Genomic DNA, 22,982 nt, shown 5'->3' with positions numbered 1-22,982 from the left:
ACAACCTACCTGCCCCTTTATGGCGATATTTTTATGATAGGGAATCTCTCTCATACACCCATTCAGAATGTCTATTCATCCATTTAAAACATCTTGATTTTAAATCTTTTTGACAACAAATTTTTAAGTGATAAAATTATCCTGTTCATCTGATTTTTGTAATACTTATTCCTATTACAATGTTATATGGAAGCATTTCTATAATCAAGTTTAAAAATATTTATCCTGCATAAATTAAGCAGTTTTGCAACTAATGGGAGGGGGCGGTAGAGACACTTTTTGAAACAAAAACTAAAAGTCAAAGGAACTCAACTAATTAAAGAGATTTGACATGGCAGTTGCTTAAATAAGTACAATATGGAACTGTGAAGAAACGGCGGCGGAACTGCCGCTCCCGCCGAAAATGACACTTTCAAACATGTCAATATTAAAAATAATCTTACAAGTCAAATCTTACATTTGTCAAGTGAACATATAAGGAAAAGGGAAACGGCGGTTTTAAGCGGGAGAGGCGTTTCCACCGCCGTTTCTTTACAGTTCCATATTATACATCTTTAAAGCAACTGCCATGTCAAATCTCAGAGCTGTAACTCTTTAATTAGTTGAGTTCCTTTGACTTTTAGTTTTGGTTTCAAAAAGTGTCACTTCCACCCCCTCCCTTTACTGTGTTAATGTTCGTTTGTCCTATCGTTTCAGAGCTTTGCTTTTATGAATGTTGTCATCCTTGTTTTGTAAATAATTTCCTGACCATTTCCTAATTACGCACCTACACTATCAGTAGATGTGTTGGTCTATCTGTACTGCACTTATTTGAATTTTTATAAGAAATATGCATTTCCTCAGTTCTTATCAAAGATATATTATTGTAATTTAACCCAGCATTTATATCATCCTCTTTGGTTGTTTGTTAAATTTGTTAAGCTTCGCTTTTATAGATGTTGTCCTCCTTGTTTATTAATTTCATATTACATTTGTCGTCAGTACTTAGGTGAAGGATAGCTCTTATTGTTATTTTAGGCATGTCAGGATAATTTAATGATTTTTATGATTCCTTCAACAGTTAGGTTTTAAACATGATGATTATTTAGCTTTAACTTGACTTTTGGAACACTTTGAATAAAACAGTTGAAAAGTAAAGTTTTCTATGTATGTTGTCATCCTTGTTTTAGTTGCTTACCTAGAAATATTTTGAGTTATAATACTAATTAATATAAATAGTTTTAGGAGATTGAGAGAATATCAACATGAATACCTGTGATATTTGCAACAAGAATTTTAAACATAAATCTTCTTTTGTTATTCATATGAGGGTTCATACAGGTGAGAAGCCATACTCATGTGATCAATGTGAAAAGTCTTTCTCTCGGAATAAAATTTTGACTGCCCACAAAAGGATCCATACAGGAGAAAAGCCATACTCATGTGATCAATGTGAGAAGACCTTTGTAACTAGTGGTCATTTGACTCAGCACAAAAGGATCCATACTGGTGAAAAACCATACTCATGTGATCAATGTGAGAAAGCATATGCACATAAAGAAAAATTGACCCGCCATGAAAAGATCCATACAGGTGAGAAGCCATTCTCATGTGATCAATGTGAAAAGGCATTTACTCAAAAGAGTCATTTGACTACACACAAAAGAATCCATTCAGGGGAGAAGCCATTCTCTTGTGATCAATGTGAAAAGTCTTTCTCTACGAATAGTAATTTGAATGTCCATAAAAGAATTCATACTGGTGAGAAATCATACTCATGTAAACTTTGTGACAAATATTATGCCTTTGGATCAGCCCTATCAAACCATAAAAAATCCCCTGGACATTTAGAAATGATGAAAACTTCTAATAATACAGTTCCACCCTCTGTATCTATTAGTTTAATTAAATGTGAAGAAGATTATATCAAGGAAGAAATTAAAGAAGAAGAAATATTTGAAGAGGATCCTCTCTCTATCCAGATGAGAGCTGACAATATTGAAGAAAATATTAAACAAGAAATAGAAGATCCTATTTCTTGTCAACAGAAGTATGATGAAGATAGAATTGATGATATTGATATTGTTCATCACAAAATAGAAATATAAACATTTAATTTAATTGTCATAGGATACAAACTTTTTAAAGAGAGACAGGATAGATGTTCAAATAAAATAAAAATCCAAATCTTTTTTTAAGCATTTTATTTTACTTACAACTTAATGTTTAAATGCTTTTTTACATAAATGATATTTGGTATTTTTGTTTTTTTTTGTAGTGTAAATAAAATATAAGTCTAATTAGATATATCATTTTCAGAATAATTCATAACAAATAAAAATGCACAGAGTATAGATATCAATAAGAAAGAAGTTTTCTAAAAATTTTGTTTACAAATACACAGGTCATTAACTTTTCTAAAATCCTGACATGCAAATGTTGGTACTTCTGTTCGAATATCTGAGTAAGCAAAAAATTCCTAACTTTGGCTATAGTAAAGCTAGAAGAATATTTTTTTCAGTTAAAAAAATTGTGTAAGTGAGTCATCAAGTCATTCGTATGTTGGTATATCCTTCCCTGGTTACTGTTTAGTATAGCTAGAGGAATGGTTTGTAAAATCAATCAATCTTGTACACTACGGACATCCGCATCCTGTCATTTGTATGTCCGTCTAATAGGTAGACGTTATGTACAAAGTAAAATTACAATATTATTGTCTGTCAGTCTGTTTACATTAAATAGACTTGTAGAATTGGCATGTATACATTTTAAAAGTTATTTCATATAAATGATTTGCCGCCATTTTCTTTATTAAAAATAACACCATATCATATTTGTGAGTTAATAATAAAATGGGAGGAGTCTGCGTTGAGTATCATATTTAAGTAAATGGGCGGAGATTTTGTTACACTTTGATTTTAATAAATATAACTATTGTTAATGATTTAGGTTGATGATTGAATCAAAATTAGTCAGTGACTAACAATCGAAGTAAACAGGGAGAAATACATTATACAGATATACTTTATATCATAAGGTATTTAGAGTTTTTTGGGCTTTACATCATTACTTCAGAAAGAGTATGATCTGAATGAAACTCAACATTATTTAAACTATAAACCAATAGCATACATAAGGGTTTGACACCCTCCTTAAGCAAAAATTGAGGGGGTTGTGAGTATAAGGGGGGTGTAATGTTTGAAAAAACTCAGCTTCTGATTATAAGTAGGAGGAGTCTATGTTGAGCAACAGAATTAAGTAAATGGGCGGAGATTTTGTTGTGCTTTAATTTTAATTAATATAAATATTGTTTATGATTTAGGTTTATAATTGAATCAATGTCAGTCAGTGACTTACTTTCTCAGTAAACAGAGAGAAATCCATTATACAGATCTACTTTATATTATAAGGTAATTTTATTTGTAAAATTACAACAAAAATTAATATTTATATACAGCATGACCAATAAAAAATTGTTTTGACGGTTTCTAGACCATAATTCTTGGTGTTAAGTGTTAAGTTATATAACCTTAAGGGGGGGGGGGGGGTAATAAAATCGTATCAACCTCTGTTTGTCAGCTTTGCTTTTTATAAATGTTATCATTCTGTAAAATTTCTAAAGAAAGGTAGTTTGTATAAAATTATTTAGCTTTATGACAACAACTTGAATATGACCTTTACAATTTTTATTGCTTGTCTAACCGTCTGTTTTTTATTGCTTGGCTTCTATTGAAGTTGTCATCCTTGTTTGAGTTTTTACCTGAATGTTGTGCTTATTTAAAAATATTGTATATTTTTATTAATAGAAATAATATTTCAGGAGATTTAGAGAGGATATACCAGCATGAATACCTGTAATATTTGTTACAAAAATTTTACACGGAGAGAAAACTTGGTTGTTCATATGAGGGTTCATACGGGTGAGAAGCCATACTCTTGTGATCAATGTGAAAAGACATTTACAACTGGTAGTAATTTGACTAAGCACAAAAGAATCCATACAGGTGAGAAGCCATACTCATGTGATCAATGTGGAAAGACATTTGGAACTGATAGTCAATTGACCGTCCACAAAAGAGTTCATACTGGAGACAAACCATACTCATGTGATCAATGTGCAAAGACATTTACAACTAGTAGTAATTTCACTAAGCACAAAAGAATCCATACTGGTGAGAAGCCATTCTCGTGTGATCAATGTGGAAATACATTTGCAACTGATAGTCAATTGACCGTCCACAAAAGAGTTCATTCTGGAGACAAACCATACTCATGTGATCAATGTGCAAAGTCTTTCTCTGATAAAAGTACTTTGACTGTCCATAAAAGAATCCATACTGGCGAGAAACCATTCTCATGTGAACAATGTGAGAAACATTATATCTCTAGTTCACAGTTATCAAAACACAAAAAATCCAAAGGACATTTAGAAATGATGAAAAGCTGTAATAATACAGATCCACCTTCTGTATCTCTTAGTTTCATTGAGAGTGAAGAAGTTGATGTTAAAAAAGAAATTAAAGAAGAAGAAATATTTGATGAAGATCCTCTCTCTATCCAGATGAGAGCTGACAATATTGAAGAAAATATGAAACAAGAAATAGAAGATCCTCTTTCTTGTGAACAGAAATATGATGAAGATAGATGATATTGATATTGTTCATCATAAAATAGAATTGTAAAGATCATATTTATTAAGATATAAAATGCTAATGTTTATGTTTTGATTTTATTTTCATTGATTGATTGATTGATTGATTAGCCATAGTCTCTTAGGGTTTGGACCTAAGTAGTCATGGAGTAGGCTGAGACACTTTTGTATAGCCACTAGGGCTATCAAGCTCCACGTTCAAGCACATTATGACTTGACCCGCTATCTCATGAGAGATTATTACCTCACCCTCGCCGAGTATGGCAGGTGTCCCAAATTAAGTCACCGTAATGAATGACGCTCTCCGCAGAGGAGCTTGGGATAAGGGTAGTACTGATATTATGTACGTGACTATTGAGTATCCAAACTTACTCAATTATCCCCTTCTTACACAACCAGGGGAAGTTGTGTGAATATATTCAACTGAGTAATTCGAGTTGCCACATGGGGACTAGAACTCGAACTCTCATCACCGTAACTCAGTGCGTTACAACTGAGCTACGACGCCCCTTATTTTTTTTTCATGACCTCAATTAACTTCTGTTCATAATTTTATATTATTTTGTTTGTATCAATAAAGTATTTTTCCAATGTAAATATTTTATTTTCAGAATATAATTTAACAAGAAAATGAACAAAGTATAGATATCAATGATGAAAGGTTTTCTACAACTTAGAATTAAAGGTTTTGTTTTCTATAGCGTAGTAAGCTACTCTACAACTAGGTTCTATCCGTCCTTTCCTGTTTTCATATATAAACAAATTCTTTACAGACTGGTGCAAATAAACTTGGGAATAAAACTTGTTTTTCATCTAATATGCTATTTGGGGTTAGTCTGGATATCCAACCATTTTCAGTATACGGTCGGATGTCCGGCAAAATGGTCTAACTTTGAGCTAGATTCTTGAAACTTGATACATAAGCCTAATCCTATAGGTACTACATCTAAATGAAAAAAAAATTCAAATATTTTTTTAGGTTAGGTAAGAAAACCTAACAGAAATGGGATTTTTAGGCCTTTTTTGGTCTATTTTTATGTATAAACTTACTTTTTTTGTTTAAGTTTTTTTTTCTTTAGTACACTATGTCTATTCATAAGGACATTATCTAAGATGATTTAGCAAGTTGGGGACCGAAACTCAAAAAACCTATAATTTAATAACACAAAATAAGAAAAAATGCACTTAACCCCTGCAAGCCACCCACTTAGCCCGCTGGTGTCGTTCTTCGACTAGCTGAAGAAAAAGTAAGTTTCTACATCAAAATAGACCAAAAAAGACCTAGAAACCCCATTTCTGCCGGGTTTTTAATACCTAACCTAACCCAAAAATATAACCCGCGACAGTGGCTCAACACGTAGCGCATCTGCTCGTCGTCGGGAAGGTGATAGGTTCGAATCTTGGTCCGACACCGTGTCATAACTAAAGACGTTAAAATGGTTCCCACTGCTACTATGTCAGATGCGCGACGTAAATAGTTAGAGTGGGGGGAATGCCTTGGCCCAAAACAGGCGCAACTTGTTACCATGCACAGTTGGGACTTCTCAGACAAAGGTCGTGCATCTCAGAGAGTTGGTTGTCTGATGGGTAAATGGACGCTTTACACTGCAATCATAAGCGGAGTATGTTTCAAGGTGCGTGGAGAGAGGTCTAGTACCCGAAGCGACACCTAGCCCCCCAGAGTCTTAACTCTCTTAACCAAAAAATATTTTTTTGGTTTGTTTTCATTTAGATGTAGTACCTGTAGGACTATGTACTTAAGTTTCAAGAATCTAGCACAAAATTTAGACCATTTATCTCACTGTTTAAGTTCAGATGTCATTACACCCCCCTCCCCCCCCCCCCCCCCTATGTATCAAATGTTTCTAAATAAATAAATAATAAACAATAATTTGCCGCCAATTTTTATATGTATGAATAAAATCACGACCCTTTAACAAATTTTCTTGTCCAGTTTCTAATTAAATGTGGGAGGAGTCCGTGTTGAGCATCAAAATTTAGTAAATGGGCGGAGATTTGTAAGGTTTATTTTATATAACAAGAGTTAACTATGTTTATGATCTAGGTTGACAAAATTATCATTGTCAGTCAACAACTAACATTCACAGTGAACAGAGAGAAATCCATTATACAGATCTACTTTCTATCATAAGGTATTTATAGTTTTTTTTGGGTTTTACATCATTAATTCGGAGATTGTTAGGGTTAGATCTGTTCTCTGATCTATAAATGTATAAGTAAAAATTTTCTGTGTTATAATTATTCTATTCATCTGATTTTTGGAATATTGATTCCTATTACAAGTACAATATTATAAGATAACATGTCAATAATCAAGTTCTAAAAATGTTGACATGTCCTTAAAAGGTATCCTATTATTAAGCAGTGATAATGTTCATTTGTACTACGGTTTCAGAGCTTCGCTTTTTATGAATGTTGTCATCCTTAGTTTGTAAATAATTTGCTGACCATTTCGCACCTACTCTATGATTATATATCACTTTAAGTGTTAGTCTGTCTGTACTGCTCTGATTCAAATTTTTATAAGAAATATGCCTTTCCTCAGCTTTACGCAAAGATAGATTGCTGAAGTTTTGTGTAAATTTTCAGAACTTCTGTTTTGTTAAGTTTGGCTTTTTAACATTTTTTCATCTCTCTTTTTCTTCTATAATAACAATTTATTAACAGCTCTATGTAAAGAAAGGGGGGGGGGGGGGGTGCGTAATGACATCTGAACTTAAACAGTAAGCAAAATGGTCTAAATATTGAGCTAGATTCTTGAAACTTGGAACATAAGCCTAGTCCTATAGGTACTACATCTTATGAAAAAAACTCAAAATTTCATACTTGTAGGTAAGCCCTTCGGAAATGGGATTTTTATGCCTTTTTTTGTCTATGTTGGTCTATTTTGACATAGAAACTTCCTTTCATTGTTTTTTTCTTAAGTTTTTTCCTTGAATACACTATATCTAATCATAAGGACACTATTTAGGATGATTTAGCAAGTTGGGGACCAAAACTCAAAAAAACAATAATTTGATATACACAAAATATGAAAAAATGCACTTAACCCCTGCAAGCCACCCATCTGGCCTGCTGGGATTGGTCCCCGACTTGCTGAATCATCTAAAATAATGTCCTTGTGAATTGACACAGCGTATTCAAGGAAAAACACCTAAGAAAAAACTATTAAAGCAGTCATATCGTTAGTTTCAAAAACTAATTTAAGGCTTCAAAATATTAAAATTGGTGCCAAATATTGCTAAATTCCCTAATTTTCATACTGGGGTTAAACGTGTGAAAGAAAGGGGTTAAATTGGTATATGATAAATATTGAAATAGCTATACATTTTCATACGGCCAGGATATCGTTGTAAATCACTAATTATCCCTTTCAAAAACTTAGCTAGACCGTTTAATTTTATTGGGCAATTTGAGTTTTTAAAAAAATATTGGATTTCTCAAATAAAATAGCATGTTCATATGATCACGGAACCTTCGCATATTACAAAAAAAATTTTCTAGCAAAAGTTTTTTTTTGTTGCTTGTATACATGAAAAAAAATTAAATAGATATAAAATTTGTATAATAGATAAGATTTTTAACACTGATAGGTTTTTTTACATAATATTTACTTAATATGCACGTCATTATAAAGTATAAAGCAAAATGTTGTCCAGATTAAATAGTGATTGTCAAAGAACCACTTTATCTTGTTTGACTTGTAATTTTACAATTCGTATTTGTAAAGTAGCGGCACTGCAGAAAAAAGCGAAGCTTTTCTATAATTAGGGTCGGTCCGTCCATACGTCCGTCCGTCACTCCGTACGTCCGTCCGTAACGGATAGCTTTTTTCGTTAATTTAGGCATGTTAGAATTGTCCTATCGATTTCAAACTTTGCATGGTGATTCCTGCAGTAATTAGGTAAGATTTAGAAAGCGTAGCAACTCTATAATCAATTTTGCATCGACTCTTATACATTTATAATCTGATTATTCAATTTTGACACTATACAAGTGTTAATGTCCGTTTGTCCTACCAGTTCAGCGCTTCGCTTTTATGGATGTTGTCATCCTTGTTGTTTATATAAATGCTCATATTTAAACTTCCTATTGTATAGGATTATGGGGGGTGGGGTGTGTTCACAGGGTTTTTTAACCCCCCCCCCCCCATATTCAATTGAATATGATATACTTTACAAGGCATAGGAAAAAAACAAGCCGTTCTTATTTTCTCTGCTCCCTTCCTCAACTACAACTTAAGAGCAACTTTTTTTTATGGGGGGGGGGGGAGGGAGATTAGAATATAGAATTAGTTTTTTTCTTCGGCACCTCGGGGCTAAAAAAACTGGTTTTAATCTTATAATTGTACATTCTATATCCGCGGAAAGCCGTTTATAATACAATGAAAGAAATAACTATTATTGTCCATGTTTTACCTTTTACCTTTATTTTGGCAGAAAATAGTAGTAAATCATATTCAATTGGATATGGGGGGGGGGGGGCAACTCTGTTTAACTTTAGCCAAATAAAGGAAATCGGAGGGTTTATCAACAAGGATGACAACATCCATAAAAGCGAATAAGTAGTACAAACAAACAGTAACACTTGTAGATTGTCAGAACTGAATAATCAGAATATAAATGTATAAGTATATACAGAATTATAAGTTAATATTATAAAGTTGTTCCACTTTCTTAATCTATCGGTTCTAGATGTACAGACGGACGGAGGTGAAACCAACCCCAATTATAGAAAAGCTTTGTTTTTAACAGCAGTAGATATAATTAACACCCCTTCCCATAAATGATCATCGGTCAACTTTTGCTAAAAGAGATGGGGGGGGGGGGGAGTTCAGTATAGGTCAAGTGAAAGTTAATTCCTAAAAGGGTATTATTTCCTTCCATCCAAAGTTGCAAGTCAAATATGAATATGAAGGGGGGGGGGGTGAGGAATATTTTTAAGGTTTAATTATATCAACAAGGATCACAACATCCATAAAAGCGAAATGGTAGTACAATCAAACATTAACATTAGCATAAATGTATAAGTATAATCAAAATTATAAGTAAGTATTATATAGTTATATAGCAACGCTTTCTAAATCTATACAATACTAACATTAAATTAATGATGCACAGACAATACTAACATTTAATTAATGATGCACAGACCGACGCATCAAGTCTCAAGAACCAACACAAATTATAGAAAAACCTCGCTTAGCTTAGACATACGTTTATTAAACTTTAACAGTATATAGTCCTCCCCCTCCCCTTTATGATAGGAAGTTGGTCATGAATATGATGTTTACAAATGAGCAATTGTTTTATAAGTTACAATACACAAATTGTCAAAATCCATAAAAGCGAAACAAAGGGGGGGGGGGCGAAAGTGACACTTTTTGAAACCAAAACTAAAAGTCAAAGGAACTTAACTAAAAAAAGAGTTACAGGTCTGAGATTTTGCATGGCAGTTGCTTTATAGGAGTACAATATGGAACTGTGAAGAAACGGCGGCGCAACCGCCGAAAACCGCCGAGAAAAGGCAAAAAAAATTTCGGCGGGAAACGGCGGTTGCGCCGCCGTTTCTTCACAGTTCCATATTGTACCCCTATAAAGCAACTGCCATGCAAAATCTCAGACCTGTAACTCTTTTTTTAGTTGAGTTCCTTTGTTGACTTTTAATTTGGTTTCAAATAGTGTCACTTTTGCCCCCCCCCCCGGGCCCCCCCCCCCCTTTAAAATGCATGATAATTTTGATTATTTCATTTAATTTAAGCATTCTTAAAATTGTACATTCTATATCCTAGAAAGCGGTTTATATTAATTGTAAGTATGACTGAGTCTCTGAGAATTTGAATGTTTATTATTTTTTGGTTAGATTTATACTAAAATTTGTTCAACATGATTTTTAATATTAAATGCGCTATTAACTCTATATTTGTTTGTTTGACTTTATATTCACTGAGCTTTGCTTTTAAGGGTGTTATCATACTTGTTTAGTTACATTCAGAGCAGAAGCAAAGCTACTCCATTTTAAACATTTTGATTTTTTGAATTTTTAGTTACAAAGCTACTCTGTAATATGTTATTTGACAAGGATGACAACATACATAAAAGCAAAGCTCCAAAACGAACATTAACACATTTAGAGTTGCAAATTTTAATTTTGATTGGTTGGTTTATTAAGCATTAAATGCTGCCAAAATGAAAATAAAAAACAACCGAAATTAGCAATAAGAACTAAGCTTAACCATCTTGATAATCTTGCTACGAGATTGCGTTAAGATAGAAAAAAAATCTATTCACCAAACCTTATTATTCCAAGTCATAAAATCCTGATGAGGCCATAAAACCTTATTCGTTTGATAATATTTTCCGGAATTTTTATGATTTTCTGACCATGTTTGACCGTAAAGATATGTGAACATATGTAGTATCTTACAAATACATCCCAAATCTAGCATAAGTTGACCTATTCTATCCGTATGATAATATTAACAAAGGTGCGAAGTCTCAATTTCCTGTCGTTCGAATATATTGAGAAATTTGTATATTTTTAGGGTTATTTTAGTATTTTGAAAATATTGAAAACAGTAACATTTCTCTACGAAATCACCCATCGTTAAAGATCTTGAGTATATTTTGAAAAATACTATAAACTAAAACTATAATTTATTAAAGGTAAGTTTTACATCAAAATAGACCAAAAAATGCCTAAAATCCCATTTTCGCAGGTTTTTTGTATCTAAGCTAACCTAAAACTTAAATATTTTAATTTTTCTTTCCTTTAGATGTTATACCTATAGGACTAGGCTTTGTACCAATTTTAAAGAATCTAGCTCAACATTTAGACCATTTTGCTCACTCTTAAGTTCAGATGTCATTACGCACCCCCCCCCCCCCCATTTATTTATTTTTACAGCCTTAAATCATACACGTCTAAAGTTGGGGGTAAAGGGGTGTTTACCTCAAACTTTGAAATCCCTCATTTTACTCCCCTGCCTCAAATATTAAATTCTAACTCCGCCCATTTTATCATTGATTTAAAACAATTAAAGTAGGAGGAGTTGCTAAATATTGTTAAATTATGAAACCAAAAACTGGGGGATGGGGCTTATTAAGTTATATAACCTTAAGGTGGGGGGGGGGGGGAGGGGGTAATAAAATCGTATCAACCTCTGTTTGTCAGCTTTGCTTTTTATAAATGTTATGTTATAAATGTTAATAACAATAAGTAAAGGATCTGTAAAATTGTTAAAGAAAGGTAGTTTGTATTAAAATTATTTAGCTTTATGACAACAACTTGAATATGACTTTTACAATTTTTCTTGCTTGTCTGACCGTCTGTTTTTTATTGCTTGGCTTCTATTGAAGTTGCCATCCTTGTTTAAGTTTTTACCTGTTTATTTGACAATATTTTATATTTTTATTAATAAAAATAATATTTCAGGAGATTCAGAGAGGATATGCCATCATGAATACCTGTGTTATTTGTAATAAGAATTTTTAACATCAAAATAAGTTGGTTGTTCATATGAGAGTTCATACGGGTGAGAAACCATACTCATGTGATCAATGTGAAAAGACATTTACAACTAGTTTTAACTTGACTATACACAAAAGAGTTCATACAGGAGAGAAACCGTTCTCCTGTGATCATTGTGAAAAGGCATTTACAACTAGTAGTTACTTGACAATACACAAAAGAGTTCATACAGGAGAGAAACCGTTCTCCTGTGATCAATGTGAAAAGACATTTACAACTAGTGGTAATTTGACTGCCCATAAAAGGATCCATACAGTTGAGAAGCCATTCTCATGTGATCAATGTGGAAAGACCTTTCAAAGTAGAAGTGAATTTACTTTACATAAAAGGATCAATACAGGTGATAAGCCATTCTCATGTGATCAATGTGGAAAGACCTTTAAAAGTAGAAGTGAATTGACTGTACATAAAAGGATCCATACAGGAGAGAAGCCTTACTCATGTGATCAGTGTGAAAAATCATTCACAAGGAGTAGAGATTTAACCAACCACAAAATATTCCATACAGGAAAGAGACCATACTCATGTGATCAATGTGAAAAGTCCTTTAAAAGTAGAAGTGATTTGACTGTACATAAAAGAATCCATACTGGAGAGAAGCCTTACTCATGTGGAAAGACATTTATTACTGGTGGTCAATTATCTGTCCATAAAAGAATCCATACAGGTGAGAAGCCATACTCATGTGATCAATGTGAAAAGTCTTTCTCTCAGAATATTGCTTTGACTTACCACAAAAGAATTCATACAGGTGAGAAGCCATTCTCATGTGATCAATGTGACAAACATTATATCTCTGGTTCAGAGTTAAGTGGACATAAAAAATCGGTTAAACATTTAAAAATGATGAAAAGCTGTAATAATACAGTTCCAACTTCTGTATCTATTAGTTTAATTAAATGTGAAGAAGTTTATATCAAGGAAGAAATTAAAGAAGAAGAAATATTTGAAAAGAAAGCTCTCTCTATCCAGATGAGAGCTGACAATATTGATCCTCTCTCTATTGATATGTAAATGAATGAGAGTGTTGTAAATAATTTTATCAGAGAATTATAAATATTATTTTACTTTCTGATATATTAAAAAATCAAACATATACTTAATTTATTATCCAATTAAAAAAGATATCTATAACTTCTTTACTTTATCATATTGGCTTAAAAATTTCTTTACAGTTACTAAGCTTCCTAAATTATTAACAGTTTGTCCAGCTGTTTATGAGATAGCATTGACCACGCATACATGAAGACATCCTATTAGTTTATAATATAAAATTTGTATATAAAATGACAAATATTTTGTATTTATTTTGACAACATGTTTCTATAATGTACAATAAATATTGTAAAATTTACTAAACATTTTTTTCTAATCAAAGCTTTTCTATAACTAGGGTCTGTACGTCTGTACGCACGTCACGGTTAGCTCTTTTCCTTATTTAGGTATGTTAGAATTGTCCTGTCGATTTTAAACTTTGGGTAATGAATCCTGCAAATTTAGGTACGCTTTTAAAAGCATAGCAACTCTGTAATCGTTACAAGAAATTCTTTTTTTTACCATCGTGTTTCAAACTTTTCTGATAACAACTTTTTATATAACAAGGTAAAATATCTTAAGCGAAGCATTTCTATAACCAAGTCCTAAAATGTAAGTATGTTTTTAAACAGAATCCTTTTTTTCACGCAATTTTGCATCAAGTTTATTTCTATGCTAGCGGCTACGCCACTAGAAGTCTCTAGGGAGAGTATATTTAAAAAATAATTTTTGGTGGGTGTAGGGTTTTACTGAAACTATAAAGGAGAGCCATATTGGTCCAGCAGTTCTTGAGATCTTCAAATACAAAACTACTTAACAAAAAGATCATAATGACCTCCCTTTAATTTTTTTTTTTTTTTGGGGGGGGGTAGGTTAGGTAGCTAGGTGGATTTGTTTTCTGGGGCTACTTCTCGTCGGTTGGTGATAGTACCCTCCTCCAAATTAGTTATAAACCTTTCCTTGACTTATGAGAAGCTTCTATGAAAAGGAGATCCATATTGGTCCAGTGGTTAAGCAAGATCCTTTGGTACAGATACACAAATAGACATTATGTTACTATATAACAAGAAGATCATATTAAAGCCCCTTGATAACAAAAGTGAAGAAACAGTTTGGAAAATATCAATAACAACCTGTCATGGAGGTGTTGGGTTTGAGACTTAACTGCGAAATACAAGAGACATTAAGAATGCTATGTTTAGTACGTGCATGTGATGGCTCGAAAACAGGCATTACCATGCACAGTTAGGACCTCCAGACAAGGTTCGTAAAATTAAAGGGTTGGTTGTCAAGGATTATAAAAGTAGAAAAAAAGTATATCCTTATACTAAAGTAACAGGATGTCTGTCTGTGTGTGTGTCTGTACCGAAGGATCTCGCTAACCGCTGAACCGATCGGGTTCTCCTTAACAGGGTAGCTTCTCATAAGTCCCGGGAAGGTTTATAACTATTTTCTTGGGGGGTGGGACACCCCCAACCCCCCCAAAAAAAAAAAAAATTACATATTTTTAACTAAAATTAAAATCATGGGGGGGGGGCACCCGCACCCCCCCCCAAAAAAAAAATTTCCACCCCCCAAATATTTTTTATATTTTTTTTTAAAATCTAAAATAAGAAATTGGGTTATCAAATTCGACTCCCCCCTCCTCAAGTGCCCCTAGAGGCCTCTAGGGGCGTAGCCGCTAGTAACAAATAAAGTAAATGCTAGTAAAACAATAAAAATCTATTTTATGATGGTATCATTCATTGAAACAGTACAATATTTAGGATAAATTACATAAAGGATAGTTCCATAGCAGATATTTTAATTCACAATAATGAGCCCTAAAAAGTTACTTTATAGGTAAATAATAGAAATGCATATATCACAGGAGAATAAATATTCCAGTATGGCTTTGAAACCGATTAATATTCACTGGATTAGAACCATTTCTCAGCCATGCTGAAAAATCATGTGTAACAATGTATTACTGACAATTTTCCACGAATATTTAAAAAAAAATTTAAGATTAATACCTGTTTTGTTAGTCCATGCCTTTCGGAGATAACAAAATTGGGTTTAATCATAATTTTTTTCCTTTTAATATTCGCGGAAATCTGTCTATAACACGATGCGATAAGTAACTAATATATTTAAGAAGCAAAATAGATGAAGATTAAAAATCTTATGTTGAGTTCTGATTCTAAAAGTTGATAAAAATTTTCTTTAAAAATACAAATAACATAGAACTACCAATTGGCCATAAAAATATACATAAAATATACGTGGATATTATGACAGTGGAAATAGTAATTAATTTAGGTAGCTAACATGGAACTTATTTATTGGTCACTTCATTCATCCAGCAGGAAGGGAGGAAATAGGGGTGTATCGTTATTTTAGCCGGCTGCGAGTTTCACGTTTTGAAAATCTGGTGCAACATTCACGTTATAATATATACATTATATTAGATCACAGCTCCTCTTTAGCTATAGCTTTCTTATTATTCTTCTTCTTGCGTCGGGGTCTTATGTCGTCGGGGGTGAACACCACACTACCCTTCCCCTCCACTGTAGACTTTTTGTGCTTCGCCATATCCTAGAAGCAAAAATTATATTAAAACATGCCAGCCAGAAGTATTATAGGAATCCTTACAATAAAAGTTAGGTAGCTATTTAATCAATCATACAGGATGATAAAGTGTAAATGGCAACAAAAAAAGCAATTAAATATGCGCCACGGTTTGGGGAATCTACACGCAAAAATTCAGATATCAATCTCTCATATTAGCCGGAAGATCGTAAATTTATTCAGTTGCTTTTGTGGACGGACTTACTGACGGACAGACCATAGATGAAGATTAGCTGCGCTACTAAAAAAATGATGATACATTCATGTACAAAACCTATAATAGACAGAATTATAACACATTATGCAGTGTTTTTTTAGCCCACATACCATTGGCAGAAATTTAGCCCTATAATAGTGTAGCAACTCTAAAACAAACCTTTGCTGAAGGGTCAGGATCTGCAAGTCCAATTCTGGCAATCTTTTCCTGAAACAAAGATAATCATGTCAGGGATCTAAAGGGATAAGACAATGGCCGCTGTAAATCCCCAATGATGATACACAAAATTACCCCTTCTGTAGGTTTTAATTAGTGGTTGAAACGTTTGACCATTCAACTTTATGAACCGACCAATAAAAATTCACTAAATTCCCAAAGGTGGTAAGACGAATAAAAAACTTTATAATAAAACTTTGGGGACTAGTGTAATAAACAGCCCAGAGTCCCCTCTTTCTCTCTGTAGGGACATAGGACAACATCTTCCTTATATTAAAGTAAGAGGGAGGGGACATTAGGCTGTTTATTAAACTAGTCCCCGAAGTCTTATTATAACATTTTTTTATTCGTTGATTTAAAAACCTTGGGGACTTCAGTGAATTTTGATTTGTCTTTTCATTAAGTTGAGTGTTCAATCGTTTTAACCACTAATTCCAATCCTTAGAAGGGGTAATTTTGAGTACCAAAATTGGGGATGTACAACAATTCATCAGTCAGTGTCTTATCCCTTTAGATCCCTGAATATCTGCCTGCGTTCATGTTTATAGCTAAGAATTTCGCTAGCTGCTTAATCGATATGGTTCTCCTTGGCAGTGGAGCTTCTCGTAGGTTCAAAGAAGGGTTATTCCCATTTTGGGAAGAGTAGTTACCTCCAAGGAGAAATGCCCCATATAAAAAAAATTCCCCCCAGGCTCTAGTACAGTAATAATTTAAAAGTCTTAGGTAAAATATCTTAATTGCACTGGCTTGGACGTAAGACTTCGTCATACAACAGACATAAAACTTTCTACTGCTTCGAATGCTTAGTAAAAATAAATAAGCAAAAAGACTTTAAAAACAAAGGTCATGAAATTAAAGTGTTTTTACCTCTCCCGATATTTTGCAGTGTACAGTGAAGGCCATGTCTCCAGGAAATATCAGCCAGTCATCTTGCTAGATAGATAGATGGATAGTTAGATAGATTGATAGATAAATATATATAGTTGGATAGATAGATAGATAGCTATATTTTGCAGTGAACAGTGAAGGCCATGTCTCCAGGCAATATCAGCCAGTCATCTTGCTAGATAGATAGATACATAGATAGGTAGATGGATAGATTTATTTTGCAGTGAACAGTGAAGGCCATATCTCCAGGGAATATCAATCAGTCATCTTGCTAAATAGATAGATATATAGATAAATAGATGGATTAATAGATAGATAGATATTTTGCAGTGAACAGTGAAGGCCATATCTCCAGGGAATATCAACCAGTCATCTTGCTAAATAGATAGATAGCTATATTTTGCAGTGAACAGTGATGGCCATGTCTCCAGGGAATATCAACCAGTCATCTTGATAGATAGATAGATAAATTTTAAGATGGAAAGATATTAATACAATCATCTTGATAGATAAATAAATGAACTCAAAGAAGTAAACATTTTCTCATCATTTTGGTATACAGATGTAAGGGTAATAGGTTAAAATTTGGAATCATAATTATTCTATAATAGTATAAAAGTTAAACCAACAATCTACAAGAAGAGCAGTTTTAAAGCTACCAAAATAATTTTTTTTAAATTAAAGAAAGTGTTTTATATAACAGCGGTTGAAAGACAAACAGATATACCCTAGTTATATAGTAGCAACATTTCTTGTGTGTTATATTATAGTCTTATAGATATATAAATATACATTTATGAAAATAGACAAATGGAAAAATGAGAATTAAATAGATTTATCTACCTGTAATACAATTGTTTGGGTTAAAAATCCGTCTTTATCCTCTTTCAGACCACATTCATCTAAAAATAAGAAGTGGATTATCTATATATGTATCTACCTATCTATCTATCTATTAATCTGTCTATCTATCTGTCTTTATCCTCTTTCAGACCACATTCATCTATAATAAGTAGTGAACTATCTATCTAACTCTCTATCTATCCATCCATCTATCTATCTATCTTACTCACCATAAGGTATATTTAATGTATGTTTTTCTCCCCCCTCTGTATCTAGGAAACAATTCTTGTCTGTCATCTATCTATCTATCTATCTATCTATCTATCTGTCTATCTGTCTATCTATCTATCTATCTATCTATCTATCTATCTATCTATAAAAAATCCGTCTTTATCCTCTTTCAGACCACATTCATCTAAAAATAAGAAGTGGATTATCTATATATGTATCTACCTATCTATCTATCTATTAATCTGTCTATCTATCTGTCTTTATCCTCTTTCAGACCACATTCATCTATAATAAGTAGTGAACTATCTATCTAACTCTCTATCTATCCATCCATCTATCTATCTATCTTACTCACCATAAGGTATATTTAATGTATGTTTTTCTCCCCCTTCTGTATCGAGGAAACAATTCTTGTCTGTCCATCTGTCTATCTATCTGTCTATCTACCTATCTATCTATATGACTCACCATAAGGTATATTTAATGTATGTTTTTCTCCCCCCTCTGTATCGAGGAAACAATTCTTGGGTCTAAACATTAAAAAAAAATATTTAATGCAATATGAACAAGTATATTAATACATATTGATAGAGTAGCAAAGACTATGGTAAACTTTTGTGTTAAAATAGATAGCGTTAGACTGACATTATTATATTCTGCCTAAAATAGTAAATATCAGACACCTATTCACAATAGCTAGGGTAAATTTAAATTAATAATCAAAGGGATTTAATAAAAACATCGAGGATAACAGCCATAAAAGCTTAGAAGTCCATTTTCCAAAAAACGTCTTGTTTAAAATATATACAAACATACTTTCTGACAATGATTATAGAGTTACTACGATGTCTAAATTGTACCCTACTAATACAATAACCATTATACCAAGTTTGCATTTGATAGGACAATTCTAACATGCCTTCATTAACATGAAAGACGGACATACATACGAACCGATCCTTATATAGAAAAGCTTCGATTTTAAAAATTTACATAAATATTTTTGTAAACATAATAGTTATTTATCACATCGTATTATAGACAGCTTTCCGCGATTATTAAAATGAAAGGAGTTGTCAGAGGCCCTGCTTAACAAATTTTTTATGATTTTTATTTTAACATTCTTGGAAAATATCCTGTAATACGATGATATACATGATTTTTAAATATAGCTGAGATCTGGTTCTAATCCAGCGGATATTAATCAGTTCGGAAGCCAAACAAGGAAAAACTTCTTACTTTTTAGCGAAGCTTCCCCTGGTGTAAATAACCCCGTCATGATCCTCGTCCAATAGAAAATCTACAACCATACTTTTTTCTTCACAGGATAGCTTCACCTAGATATATAGATAGATAGAGTTGAATAGAGAGATAGATAGACAGATACATAAAGATGCATTGATATATTTTATTGAGGTTTAAACTTTTCATGGTAGCTAAATATAGATAGATAGATAGGTAGGCGTGTTAGTGGATTTAAGATAGATAAGCATAGATTTTTTGAGAATTTATCTTTTAATGGTAGCTAACTCTAGATAGAAAGATAGGTAGGCGTTTATGTGGATTTAAGATAGATAGACATAGATTTTTTGAGAATTGATCTTTTCATGATAGCTTAATCTAGATAGATAGATAGATAGATAACAATTAGGTAGGTAGATACATAGATCAGAATGATAGATGCATAGATAGATAATTAAGAAATCTACAATCATTCTTTTTTTCTTCAGAGGATAGCTTCACCTAGATAGATAGATAGTTAGATAGATAGGTAGATGGATAGGTAGACAGATACATATATATTCATTGATAGATAGATAGTAGATAGATTTAAGATAGATAGACATATAGATCAGAATGAAAGATGAATAGATAGACATTTAAGAAATCAACAAATTGAGATTTAAACCAGTTTAGTTATGCCCGCGAGGGCGAAATCCCGGTCTAACAAAGCTAATATTAAGATCATGATTTTTATTTTAATATTCGTAGAAAACTGGCTATAATACGAAACATTACGTTATTTTTCAGTATTGCTTAAAACCAGTTCTAATCCAGCAGATATTATTACCTGTTGAAACCCTTCATGGCTGGCCTCAATATATATCTCCTCACTCATATCTTTCTCCCATAGCTCAGCTGGTATCACAGATAGCGTGCACAAAAATATTCCAATTTTTAACATCATATTCTTATAACTAATTTTGATTATTTATATAGTTCTAATTGTTTTTAAAACTAAGGTTTTGATATTTTCTGTTAAGAGTTTCACGTCATGACTTAAGAAAGTTTCACTTTGAAGTAAAGTATAGTGTGTGTGTGTGTATGTTTTCAGGACATATGTATATAGTAAGGCACTTAAGTAGACTTTTATATCCTTTTGATGTGTCAGTTTATAACATATCATTGTAGAAACATAGAACTGTTCTATTAATTTTAAATCATACACAACGATTCACGTGATAATTATTTTTAGAGGATGAATATGTTTAATCAAGGATTTTTATTTTGAAATAGGTGGAAAATTGTCTGTAATACGATCATATACAAAAATTTTCAGTATGACTAAGAACTGGTTCTAATCCAGTGGATATTAATCGGGTTTAAAAGCCATACTCGAAAATTGATTATTTGTTGGTCAATTTTAAAAGTTGTCCGGGTTAAGTTTACATTAATCGACGCTTATGCCAAGCTTGATGTGTGTGTGTGTGTGTGTGTGTGCGTGGCGCTTTCTACTTATGTTGCGTTAATATTTCTTACTAATACACGTAGTTGTGCGCGTATACGCGCGTTTCCTTTTTACCTGTCCAAACCGGGGGAGGGGGGGGTGTAATGGATCTTAGGGGAAGGGTTGAGGGAAAATTTTAAAGAAAGTTTGGGAAAGTCTGACTCAGAGATTAGACAACGGTAGATTAATTAAAATTGAACTTAAAAATTCAACATATCTTCCCTTTAAAACCCATTTTACTTATAAAATAACTACAAGATAAATTCCTTGGCTCAAAAACAGGCTCATCACATGATCTTTATGCAATTGATGTTAGAAAAGAAGACATTAAGCAGAAAGGGAGGGGACATTGAGCTTTTTATTACACCAATCCCCAAAGTTTTATAATAACATTATCTTATTCGTTGGCCTGACAACTTTGGGGACTTTTATTGAATCTTAATTGGTTGATTCATTAAGTAGAGTGCCAACCCATTTCAACCACTATCTGTTAACTACAGAAGGGGTAATTTTGTGTACCATAATTGGGGATGTACATTAATTTATCGGCCATTGTCTTATCCCTTTAGATCCCTGGTCATGTAGCAAACATATGAAAATCCTATGTCAATGGTATATTTGGAAATGAGAATGACAACATCCATAAAAGTGTCTTAACAATAGTGTTGCAAAAATAATCGCTTAAATAAGGGATACTGTCTAAGGACAATGGATATAGAATATACGTGGATACTATGACAAAGGAAAAATTGTTGTCAATTTAGGTTGCTAACATGGAACTTGTTTAATGGTCAGTTATTTAATCCAGTAGGGAGGGGATTCGTTTTGTTAACCCGCTGCAAGTTTTACTTTGTTAGAGAACAAGATCCAAGTAATCATTTACTTATTACGTCATGGCTACTTTTAAAGCACTTGCACTTTTATATAAAAAAAATAAATGGACGAACAGAAAACATCCATAAAAGCGAAGCACTGAACCGGTAGGACAAACGAACATTAACGTTAATTGAGTGTCAGAACTAAATTATCAGAACATAAATGTATAAAAGTCGAAACAAAACTGTAAGTAAATTTGTTGAAAAACAAAATAAATGCAAGTAATGTTTAAGGACATACTTATATTTTTAGGAATGGATCACAGAGATTATTCGCTCATAACATTATACTTTGTTGTTTTAGGAATCAGTAATCCAAAAACCAGATCAATCGAATAATTATATCATATAAAAATTGTTAAAAAAAGTTAAAAATTGTCACGTTTAAAATGGATGTACGGACATTCAGGTAATGATTATAGAGTTGATACGCTTTCTAAATCGTACCTAACTACTACAGGAATCACCATGCAAAGTTCAAAATCGATAGAACTATTCTAACATGCCTAAATTAACGAAAAAATCTATCCGTTACGGACGGATAGACGGACCCTAATTATAGAAAAGCTTCGCTTAAAAAAATTAATTGGACAAACAGACAAAGTACTTTATAAATTATCCTAGATGATACAATTAAAAACAAAATACTAAAATAAGGATATATTTTTCAACAAAATCATAAAATCGTACATTATAATCTAATAGTTAATTTTCATCGAAATACATTCAAATAATACTTTTAAATTTAGACCAAAAAGCATTGAAAACATTTAACTCTAGAAATTCAAATATTTCAACAAAGCTATCACTGGTCGCCGGAATGGAAAAGCGGTTTTTTGAAATGGGCTATCTGAGATTTTTACAGATTCTGATATATACATATATAGACTAATAATAAATGCAAAAAACGAAATCAAAAGCGTTCCTTCTTGGGAGAAAATCCGGGAAAAAGATTTTAGCTATTTTTAACCTAAAATTTACATTGGCAAGCCTGCAAAAAATATAAAGACATTTTAAACATGTCATTGCTCAGCACCTAGAAGTGGTAGAAAAATGCTATGCATACCATTGGAAAGCTCATGACCTCTAGTTTTCATAAAGTTATATAACTTTTTTGTACTATTATTAGTTTTTGAGATATCTTCTAAAGTGTACACA

General features: G+C 32.4%; 2 protein-coding genes and 1 long non-coding RNA gene across 13 annotated transcripts in view; 1 reads left to right on the top strand and 2 right to left on the bottom strand.

Annotated features, from left to right (window-relative positions):
- Window positions 1-13,545, top strand: part of LOC145314771 (uncharacterized) — a 35,204-nt gene extending 21,659 nt beyond the window's left edge. For 4 of the 11 annotated variants that reach the window (XM_080154838.1, XM_080154841.1, XM_080154837.1 and 1 more), the window contains one exon: window positions 1,225-2,258. In XM_080154838.1, the coding sequence (XP_080010964.1) occupies window positions 1,245-2,087 (843 nt within the window). In that variant the 5' untranslated portion in view covers window positions 1,225-1,244 and the 3' untranslated portion in view covers window positions 2,088-2,258. Of the gene's footprint in view, window positions 1-1,218; window positions 2,259-5,239; window positions 5,316-6,695; window positions 6,784-12,085 lie in introns of those variants that run through there. The other 7 variants (XM_080154836.1, XM_080154839.1, XM_080154834.1 and 4 more) reach the window with 4 other exon arrangements.
- A 1,378-nt stretch (window positions 13,546-14,923) lies between these two features.
- Window positions 14,924-18,273, bottom strand: LOC145314769 (uncharacterized). The gene is made up of 5 exons (XR_013877872.1): window positions 18,221-18,273; window positions 17,991-18,049; window positions 17,127-17,192; window positions 16,203-16,250; window positions 14,924-15,793 (listed from the first exon to the last, which is right to left on the bottom strand). It is a non-coding gene; the product is annotated as an uncharacterized LOC145314769 (long non-coding RNA).
- A 170-nt stretch (window positions 18,274-18,443) lies between these two features.
- LOC145314768 (uncharacterized) lies at window positions 18,444-20,524 on the bottom strand. The gene is made up of 4 exons (XM_080154831.1): window positions 20,293-20,524; window positions 19,461-19,558; window positions 18,690-18,751; window positions 18,444-18,506 (listed from the first exon to the last, which is right to left on the bottom strand). The coding sequence occupies exons 1-4, from the start codon at window positions 20,407-20,409 to the stop codon at window positions 18,472-18,474; spliced, it is 312 nt and encodes a 103-aa protein (XP_080010957.1). The 5' UTR covers window positions 20,410-20,524; the 3' UTR covers window positions 18,444-18,471.
- Between the last annotated feature and the right edge of the window lie 2,458 nt (window positions 20,525-22,982).

Source organism: Acartia tonsa, chromosome 3 (genome assembly GCF_053477335.1).
Source record: "Acartia tonsa isolate MP-2025a chromosome 3, ASM5347733v1, whole genome shotgun sequence".
In the NCBI taxonomy this organism is placed as follows: Eukaryota; Metazoa; Arthropoda; class Copepoda; order Calanoida; family Acartiidae; genus Acartia; species Acartia tonsa.
The sequence above is the reverse complement of the archived record's forward strand: the minus strand, read 5'-3'. Positions and strand labels throughout refer to the sequence as shown.